An 11,389-nucleotide genomic window follows, 5' to 3' on the forward strand; every position below is an offset into this window, starting at 1 on the left:
TAATAATAATAATAATAATAATAATAATAATAATAATAATAATAATAATAATAATAATAATAATAATAATAATAATAACTGAAATAATAAGAGATATGATGTGTAACAACCATAATTGAAAAAACATTAATAACTAACTAATAACAACCTAGGACAAGTATCCTATAAGCCACAACAATCAAGCTCACAGTTAGCTTGACTGACAAGTAACTATCAAGCTGACTATGAGGTTAGTAAACTGGTGGAGCTGGCTAGATGACTAACAGATTGGTAGAGCAAGCTAACTAACTGGTTGGCTGACTGGTGAGCAAGTTGGCTGATTGGCTGGCTGATTGGCTGGCTGATTGGCTGGCTGGTGAAACTGAGGCTGACTAACAAGTAAAAGGATGAAGACTGACACATAATCCAAATAAACCAGCTATTCTAATACCCCATCATAATTTGGAGCTTGATAAATATCAAGTAATCCAAGCTTAGAAACCAAATTGCTGAAGTGTTTTGGCAAAAAGCTCTTGGTGAAGAGGTCATCAGTTTGATTGTCGTTAGAGATAAACATTAATTTAAGGATGTCAACTTGAGACTTTTCCCTCACAATATGGCTTTGCATTTCTAAATGTTTGATTCTTTCATTTAAGTTTGGATTGATTGTTATGTGTAAAACACTCTAGTTATCATAAAACAACAAAAATGTATGCATGAAACTAATATGAATGTCACTGAAAAGGTAGATTAGCCACTATAATTCACTCTGAGCATCGACTTTTCCAGAGATAATGACTTTTTCTAGAGGCAGACGAATCAGACGCTTGATGTAGTTATCAGAGGCAAACGAAGTCATACGCTTGTTGAATTTATCAGAGGCAACAAAGTTAGGCGCTTGCTTGCTTCTCTAGAGGAAACAAAAGCAGAACCTTAACTTGCATCATTAGAGGTAGTCGTAGTAGACCATTGCTTATACCATCAAAGGCAACATAAGCCAAAACTTATCAGCACCATTAGAGACAACTTAATCACAACCTTATCAGCACCATCAAAGGCAACTTAAGCATAACTTCATTATAGGCGCATATCACCAGTTTTAGAATGCACAATGAAGAAAAGTCTTGGTTTCCTTTGTATTCGTCTGATCATCAGATGATATATCATAATATCCTACATAATACATTTGATTTTGGAACTACACACTTAATTAAAATATTTATGGGATAATTGTTCTTTATTTGTTTGTTTTTGTTATCATCAAACATCAGTTAGAGGATTGTAGCTAAAACTACTTTTGCACTAACACACATAAATAGCCGAAGATGTGAAAACATTTGAGTCATGTTTGATGAAAAGCGAATGATCTAAGGTTGCCTTTTGAAAAGCATAACTCGTTAATGTAAAGAGCAACTTCTCATGCCACTTCCTGCTAGCCTTCTATAAACCATACAAAGATTTGATTAGCTTACACACTTGGTTTGTTTTGTTGCCAATTATTCAATATGGTACCTTCATGTATTCATCTTCATGTAGGTCTTTATGTAAAAATGCATTGTTGATGTCAAGTTGGTGAAGATGTCAGTTAAAAATGGATGTCAAGACCAATATAAATTGATTGTTATCATTTTAGTGATTGAACTGAAGGTGTCAAGATAGTCTAGTCTTTCTCTTTGATTATATCATTTTGCTACAAGCCTTACTCTGTATTTGTCTTTAGTCCCATATTTCTTTCTTTTGAGTTTGTAAATCCACTTGCTCCTTATAGGTTTGACTCCAGGGGGCAGGTCCACAATCTCCCATGTGGTTTTGGTTTCCAAAGCCTTCAAGTCATCTTCCATGGTTTATTCCAGAATGGATCCTTAATTGTCTCTTCATCATTTTTTGGTTTTGCTTAATTTAAAATATACAGAGAAAACTCCTTGTGAGATGGATATAAATTAGCATATGAAACACAATTACAAATAGGATATGTTGCACCTAGTTTAATTGTTGAGTGACTTATGATTTGACACTTATAATCTGTTAGATAGGCTAGTTGGTGTCTTTCCTATCCTGATCTTCTTATGCGATGATTTTCATTATTATCTCGGTCTTGCTGAGAATGAAATCTTCTTCTTGCTGAGATTTTAAGCTTGGGGTTTGCCCCATTCCAGATCACAATCAAAATGAACTTTATGCATGTCAATAACAATATGTTCACTTGTATAAACAGGAATGCAGTCCCAATTCTTTAAATTTGAATTACTTAGACTATATGGAATGACGAGTTCCTCAAACACTAAGAAAACACATTTCTTGACACGACTATCAAAGTTAGATATGTGAGAAATAAGAATGGGTGCATAACAAAGACATCCAAAAACTTAAAGATTAGTCAAATCAGGATTAATGTTATACACACATTGATAAGGTGACTTGTTCTTAAGAAAAGGAGTAGGACTCCTATTAATAATATGAACAAAATGGTTAACAACATAGGTCCAAAAAATCTTAGGTATATTGAATAGAAACAAAAGGCCTTTAGCCACATTTAAAATGTGTTGGTGTTTTCTTCCCACCCTTGCATTCTGCTGCGATGTCTCAATACATGTGGTTTGATGTTCAATATGCTGGGACCAAGTTGGTTCTAGGAACAATTCTTTTGTCATATTTTGATGATAACAAAGGTACTTTGTGGAAAATTTTATTGCACTAATAGGTTTCATTGAGTGTGCAATAAATAGAACCAGGAAATGAAGGAAAATATATCAGAGGATTATATTTAGGAAATGTATAAGCGGAATATTTCAGAGGAAGTGAATATATTAGAGGAAACTAAGACATCAGAGGAAACAAAGATGTCAAAGGAAGCAAAGACATCAAAGTCAAAGGAAGTCAACGCAATGGTCAAACTCTAGTTGTTACACGCATTATTGTGTGCACGAATCTACCTAAGGAGATTTTCCTCTAAAGCTTCTACCTTGTCTCCCTTTGAAGCCTCTGAGGATTCTGAAGCATGCCTCTGAAGTGCCTGCTACAAGAAACTCTGAAGCTTATTTTGAGTTGCCTATGAAGTTTATGTTCTGTTCACTCTAAAGATTGCAACTTGCTCCAAGGCATTACCTTTGACTTGTAGCAGCCTTTGAAGTTGCATTGACTCTGAAGATACAAGGAGGTGACGTTGCCCATGCCACTAATTCTAAGTCAAACATATTTTCCTTTGGCTCTCATAGACTTAACCAAGCAACACAACATTTGACTCTAATTATCAAGTCATGTTATGATGAAGGAAAATCAACAAATATGAATGAAATTTCAACACTTTAATGAAGACTGAGTTGTTTCATGATTTTGATAGGTTCTCTCTACTCTTACCAAGCTTCTAATGGAAGATTCAGGAAGAATTATTCTGAAGCGCTATTTGGATATTCTCGCATAGAATCATTCTAGAAGACTGGATTAAAGATTTGTTTTGAAAATAATCAAGTCTCAACGACCAAATTCCTAAACCATATCAATCAAGGTTTATTCTTAGTAAAGATATATGTTGACCTCTTTCAAGGAAAATTCGTTTAGATTTTTATGGGTACAGTTTTGAAATCCTAATTCATGTTATATAAAAGGATCAATTCTGAAGAAGAACAAGAAAACACAACAACTCGAAAAACCTTTCAAACTCAAAAATTCTCTAAGTACTCAAAATCAAAGGTTTTAGTTTCAAAACAAAGGCACTCATTCAATTTATTTTACTTAGTGCTTAGTGTCTATTTTTAGTGGTGAAAATCATTGTAATGATTCTTCTTAGAAGAAGCAACAAATAACCAACTTTCACCCCTTTGTAACCCAGTTTGATAGTGACTATTTTGCCTCAATGATTTGTAGATTTCAAGTTGGATGTTGAGAAGACTTGACTTGTAGGGTCCAGGTGTTGTAGTGCCTCAACGACTTGTAGGTTTCAAGTTGGAAGTTGAGAAGACTAACTTGTAGAGTCAAGCGTTGTAATTTAGATTTTGAATTAATAGATAAATCTTTCTAAATAAGGGGATTGAACGTAGCTACCACATTGGTAGTGAACCAGTATATATTTTGGTGTGATTATCCTTTCTCTTTGCTCTATTTACTTGTCAGCTTCAATATCATCGAATCAACTTTTTGAAAAAAAAAATTTAAATAAAGAAAAATATAATTCAACCCCTCATTCTCGTGTTTTTTCACCTTCACAATACCCGTATTGGAATACAAATATGAATTAATAAACTCTAAGCCATTGTCCCTTCTCAAAACTTTGATTTTTTTGTTAAACTGATTGTTAGCAAGTCTAATGAAAGACTTAATACGGCCTCTAGTATCATATTTGCTTCTCATGAAAATAACCCAAACAAATCTGCTATAATAATTGAAAATAGTGAAAAAAAATACTTTACATAATAATGAGATTGAACAGCATAAGGGCTCCATATATGAGCATGAATTAAATCAAAAGAGACATGAACATTGTGATCACTATTAGGAAAAGGTAACTTCTTTTGCTTGGAAAAATGAAAAATGTCATAAATATGTTTGTCACCATAATCTATATAAGGAAATTGGATATTCCAAATCATCATAAATTGTTAAAAATGTGATCCATATAAGGAAACTGATTATTTAAAATCTTTATACAATTGGGAACATGTCTAACATTGTGATTATTAATACTATTTATACTACAATATTGTAAATTTGACTTTGACCCCTTGAGGTAGTAAAGCCCTTCAACAAGGTCCGTTGTAACAATCCTCTTCTTGGTCCTCAAGTCCTGAATAGAACAACCATTAGTATGGAAAGTAGCATAACAATTTAATTGATTACATGGTCTTGAAATATAAATGAAATTTAATTGAGAACTTACATAAAAAAAAATCCAATTTTAAATCTTTTGTAACAAAAATAGCTCCAACATAGTCAGCAATAACAATAGTCCCATAGGTAATTTAATATTAATTGGTTTAATTTTGAAAAACTTAGTGAAAACATTAAAATTATTACATACTCGACCAGTTGCTCCATAATCCTTGTGATAATTATTGATAACAATTAAAGAAGGTTTACCTATGGACTTGTCAGCTAGGGTTAAACCAATTTGGGAAGTGGAAACTATGTGATTGGCGGCATGATTAGTCCACAAATTAGCCCGATGTATTAGGTTTAGAATTCATTTGATCTAATCTTGAGTGAATGGAGCTTGTTGGCTGCCATAGTCACCAACTTCCTCATTTTTGGTGTTTTCTTATTCACTATACATATTATTGGCAGGATTACCATTCTTGAATTTGAAATAAGGTGGAAACCCATGCTTTTTGTAACAAATGTCAATAGTATGACCAAGTTTACCACAATGAGTGCAGGTATTGTATTTTCCCTTTCCACGAACCTTTATTTGTTTCAGCAACATTAACAATGGTTTAAGATTATGTGTTATCATTAAACCCTCCATTTTGTCTTTGTTATTAGAGAACTAAAGAGATGACTCTATTCAGATTTGGCATAGGCTTCATGACCAATACTTGAATTTTAACCACATCAAAACTTTCATTTAAACTAGTTAAAAAGGTGACCACCCTATCTTCTTTGACATAGGTTGTGGAGCCACAACTACATGGTGGTATAGGGAGAAAATTATCCAATTCTTCCCACAAAATAGTTAAAGCAGTAAAAAAATCTGAAACATTAATATTACCTTGTTTAATTAAGTGATTTTCCTTTTGCAATTTTGAAACTCTGATTAGACCCCTTTGTGAAAACCTTGCCTTTAAATCAATCTAGGCTGTGTTGGCACTATCTTTAAAGGCAAGACTCTGGCTATTGATGGTGAATCTGAATAGATGACCCATTGAAAAACCAAACTATTGCATTATAGTAAGTACTTGTAAGCTGGCTCAAAATCACTTGGCATGGGCAAAGATTCATCAAGAAACTCCATGGTATTCTTTCCCACAATTGCTCTAGTCATCGAATAAGCCCAAGAATTGTAATTGGTTCCATTAAGTACTAGAGTAACAGTGATATAAGAAGGACCCTTACTTGGGTGAATGTAATATGGATTGTTAGTGTTTTGTTTGGAATCAAGATTGACATTGTTGTTGTTATTTGTTCTTGCTTGAAGAGGATGAAGCTCCTCAAACTAGGCTCAACGATACCATATTATGAAACAAGATGATGCTATTTTATTAAATAACTCCTCATATATTAAAAAAGAAAAATAAAAAATTCAAATTACAATGTTGCATCTCAATCTCTATATATACAATAGAAGATAAGAGATATGATATTGTGTAACAATCATAACTGAAGTGACAAAAATAACTAACTAATAACAACCTAAGACTAGTATCTTATAATTCATTTCAAGCAAACTCACAGTTAGCTTGACTGACATGTAACTATCAAGTTTCAAGTTGGCTGGTTGGCAGAATAGAGAGCTAGCTAGCTGACTGACAGGCTAATGAACAAGTTGGCTAACTGGTAGACTGGTGAGCAAGTTGGCTGACTGGCTGACTCACTAGAAAAATGATGGAGATTGGCACATGAGCCAAATAGACCAACTATTCTAATAACTCAAGCATTAGATTGCAAGAAACAAATGAAAAGCCTCCCCTATAGCAATTGGCATCCACATCATCCTTGCCACTAAGAACTTCTTTAAAAATTCTTCAGTTTAATTTTTGTAAGTTTTTATTTTTTACCTTTGATTCTCAGAAGTCTTAGTAAGTTAAAGTTCGACTGATAAATACAATTCGACAAAAATCAACTTTTTTTTGTTACTAATTTTCATTGTTGAAGTTAACATAATAATAATAATAATAATAATAATAATAATAATAATAATAATAATAATAATAATAATAATAATAATAATAATAATAATAATAATAATAATAATATTTTACTAATTAGTCAAACAAATGCATTAAAAAAACCTTTCTTTTTTAAGTTAACAAAAGCCATATTGTATTAGTAAAAATGTGGCTTTGTAATAATAATAATAATAATAATAATAATAATATTTTACTAATTAGTCAAACAAATGCATTAAAAAAACCTTTCTTTTTTAAGTTAACAAAAGCCATATTGTATTAGTAAAAATGTGGCTTTGTTTATGGAACAGATTAGTGAAAAAGTGGCTCATCAATCTAAATTCCAGAAAGTGGTACAATATCAAAGTTGCCAGCAACAACGACTTAAATCCAAATATGGGGTTTTATTATTTTTTAAAAATGTTGATATAGGTATCAATATTATAATATTGGCTAAATTACATTTGTGGTCCTTTAACTTAATTTTCGGTAACATTTTAATCCTTTATCTTTTTTTTTTTCCGACTTGGTCCTTTATTTTAATTTTAAGTGACAATTTGATATTTTATGTTTTAAAATTTCAAGAATGACATCCTTTTTTATTCAAAAATTCAAAAAAAAAAATTCAATCAAAACTCATAAAATTAATTATATTCTTCAATATAATACAAATTTCATCAAATTCGTAACGCAAATCTTCAAATAAACTCATATTTTCATACTTTATTTGATATTGTTAGGAATAAAGGACTAAATCGGAAAAAAAAAAAGATAAATGACTAAAACGTTACCTGAAATTAAGTTAAAGGACCACGTATATAATTTAGCCTATAATATTTTATGCAAAGCTTACTTATTTTCAACGCTTAGGTGAGGTTGGTTGCTTAACATTATCAATACACTTGATTCTCCCTCAATTTATGCATCAACGGTGCATGTCATTTACAATGTTGACAGATGTGCCCTTTAGATTTGAAATACTAAGCAAATGATTAAACTCTAAACCTCTTTTTTTAATTTTTAATACGTCTTCAACGTCCTAACTCATAACCCTCAATTATACCTTAAGGGACACCAAACAAAAAATTTGAACCCTCTTATGTTATGTTAGAATGAAGAGTTTATGTAGGTTCAAATATGTAAGAATCCTAATCCGAGAACTTATCAATCAACCATTTTTATCTTTAACATGTTTACATTATAATGATAGCTCTACCATTCTCTTGAATATCATAAGCACAAATAATTCTAGCTTATAAAATAAATATGAATTTTTTACATGATATCATAAAGACAATTCACATGCAATTTGAGGACTAATGAAAATATTTGGGGGAAAAAGAAACCACCATATTGTAATATTTTTTCCAAATATTGCTTATTTTCATCCCAAAGTGAGGTTGGTAGCTTAACATGATATCACCATACTTGATTCTCCCTCAATTTATGCATCAACAGTGATTGTAATTTACAGGTTGGCAAATGCACCCTTCAGGTTTGAAATATTAAGCATCAGGTTTGAATCCTCTCCTTTAAAATTTATTGAATTCTATGACATAAAAAACTATTCAAACTGATTTGAATGGTGAGATCTTTAATATAATTCTGTCATGTTGAATTCAAAGCGAGGATCCAAATCTGACAACTTATCAATCAACTCTTATTATCATTATCATATCTACACTATAATGATAGCTTTACCATGCTTTGAAGAACAAATGATCTTAGCTTATAAAATAAATTTGAATTTGTTTTACTAGGTATATTTAACATTTCCATCACTAACAACAATAAAAAACAATAGATAAATTTAAAAGTGAAAACTGAGATCCCACATCACTTCTTTTTCCCTGCTTTTCCTTCCTTTCTTCTTACAACTTCATCTTCATATTTGATACCCTTACCTTTGTATGGTTCCGGAGGTCTCCATTTCCTAATCGAAGCCGCAAACTGGCCGATGTCAGACTTGTTATAACCACTGACTGTGATTTTAGTGTTTTCTTCCACCTTCACTTTGAGTCCATCAGGGATTGTCATCTTGACAGGATGAGAAAATCCAAGATTCAAAACTACATCATTTCCTTCTACCATAGCACGATAACCGACACCAATAAGTTGAAGTTTCTTTTCGAAACCTTTAGATACTCCAACCACCAAGTTATCCGTAAGCGTCCTAATATTATTTGCACAACACATAACAGTCAAATATGAAAACATAGACAAATAAGAGACATAAACTAGAATTGATATTTGCATCAAGAAATACTGTGCGGCACTACTGAAGTTTCGTCTATCTAATGGAGCAAGAAAATAACAATAGCATTGTGCAAGCCAAGAGTTTCAATTCCCACTAGAACAAAAAAAAGGTAAGCTCAACAATGGATACTACTGGGTTGGGCCTAAGCCCAACAATGGACTGAACAGAGAAGAAAATTGCTCATCGGCCCAAAATGACACTACCGGAAGCTAACTTCCGGTAAAATGCCGAAAGGGGGGATGAGCATTTGCCAACAGAGAATTTGTTACAATTGCTGATGTGGCCAGTTGATTTCAAGCAGCGAACGTAGGTATATGGAAAGAGACAGTAAGGGGAAAATCATTAGGTGGTTCATGTTTTCCGAATCAATCAATAATACTGTTTTCTGTTTCAAATTCAATGGAGCCTACAAATATGATTAGTTAAATCCATTTCTTTCTCTTTTTGGAAAACTTCTAAATAGCTTTATGTTGTAGAAAATGCTAGGAAAATAACATGCACTTGCACCGCGAGGATTCCAATAACCAAGAACTATTGGGAATCACAGGCATTAAATACTTGGCATTCAAACACAACATTCTTTCTCAATCAGTACCAATTCCGAAAAAACATAGGTACCTAAAGTGGTTTTTAGAATCCTAATCAAACACAAAAATATAATCAGATAAGTTTCACAATAAAAAAAAAAACTTACAAGGGATAGAATCAACATTTAAACTTCGCTAAATAGAAACTATCATAAAAACCCTGAATTATCATGATTAAAACCATAAAGCTTGAATAATTTGTCATGGCTCAAGAAGGCAACACCAACAAATGAATCAAAGGTTATAAATTTACAACTATCATTATGCCATGGGCATTGGCAACATCTCTTGTTCCATGTCATGAAACACAATATTAAGACTTAAAAAACTTGTAAATCCCAATTTAAAATGATCACTAAAGTAAAGTACCTGAAAAGCCCGTGCATTTGATTCGCCCTTCTGGTTTCGACTGCCTTACTGACCTTTAAAATCCCTTCATCTTGCCTCTCAACCTTAACTTCTCGAGGATAAGTTAACGAAAGTTCTCCCAAAGGACCTTTCACTTGTATATCCTGCCCTTCCAATTTGATTGTAACATTGGACGGAACAGGAATCGGTTGCTTCCCAATTCGTGACTCCTTACACTCTGTAGTCTTTCTAAAGACACCAACACGAGTAGCAGGAGCACTTGAAACTCTGAGCTTACTTCTCTCGCCCAAGTAAACAGACTTAAAATTGCTGAAATATGAATGAAAACAAATGATTAAAGAGAGATTTGTCGATTTTATAAAATATCTACTTTGAAACTTACAGATTTTAGTCAACTAAGAAATTGTATCAATCATATAAAATTATGAATACATTAAAAGAAGAATAAAGAAAATAAAGAACCAAGAGTGGGTGAAAAAATAAGTACACTTCATAGCCTTGAGGTCAACGTTAAAAAAAAATGCAATTTTGAGAAATGAAGTTCAACATTCTACTATAACATAGTACAAGCCTCACATCAAATTCTTTGAATAAAAGAAACCGAGAAAATAGCCAAAACAATAATCTACTCAGAAAATACACTCATTGATATTAACTTTTCTGCATGAATTTATGTGAAAGCACACCTTACTAGCAACGTGAAAAACAAAATTTAGAGGCATTATTCTTGAAATACAAAACTATGCTTCTAACAAGCATTTCATCAAACATCCTATGTCCAACATCCAATTCATAGAATTCCAAGCAAACATTTACAAGACTATCATCCAGAAACATATCATCCAATTCATAGAATTCCAAACAAACATTTACAAGACTATCATCCAGAAACATGTCATCCAATTCGTGATAACCAAATTCAACAAAAGACCCACAAATTGCTTGAGACAGCCTATAATTATAACCCTTTTGACCCAATTAAAAAAAACCACATTCACAAATTGAAAACAGTGAAATAGTTAAGAAAAATTGAGCATTCTAAAAGTCTAAGACTTTATGTGTTCTAACAAAAAGGGGGAAAAATCCCCAAAATGCATACTTTTTCTTTCATAATAATGCATCATTTAAAAACCATGTAACTACATAATTGAAACATAGGAAACTCAAATGTGTCAATAATATGTTGCAAATTAAAGAGAATTGAAGTTAGGATATTTGAACCTGATTTGAAAAGAGGAGGTAACAGAGGAAGCCATAGTTACAAAGAGATTTTGAGAATGTGCAAAGATTTGAGAACAAAATAAAAAGGCTTATCCAATGTTATCTTCTTCTTGCAGTGTTATCTTACTGTTTCTAATATGTTTCTCACGGTAAAAATC

General features: G+C 32.0%; 1 protein-coding gene across 1 annotated transcript; it reads right to left on the bottom strand.

Moving 5' to 3' along the window:
* Window positions 1–8,503: 8,503 nt before the first annotated feature.
* Window positions 8,504–11,389, bottom strand: LOC101506719 (large ribosomal subunit protein uL6c). The gene is made up of 3 exons (XM_004514036.4): window positions 11,232–11,389; window positions 10,011–10,319; window positions 8,504–8,970 (listed from the first exon to the last, which is right to left on the bottom strand). Exons 1-3 carry the CDS (start codon window positions 11,264–11,266, stop codon window positions 8,634–8,636), a joined length of 681 nt encoding a protein of 226 aa, XP_004514093.1. The 5' UTR covers window positions 11,267–11,389; the 3' UTR covers window positions 8,504–8,633.

The sequence above is a fragment of the Cicer arietinum genome, chromosome 8, assembly GCF_000331145.2.
Source record: "Cicer arietinum cultivar CDC Frontier isolate Library 1 chromosome 8, Cicar.CDCFrontier_v2.0, whole genome shotgun sequence".
Classification (NCBI taxonomy): Eukaryota; Viridiplantae; Streptophyta; class Magnoliopsida; order Fabales; family Fabaceae; genus Cicer; species Cicer arietinum.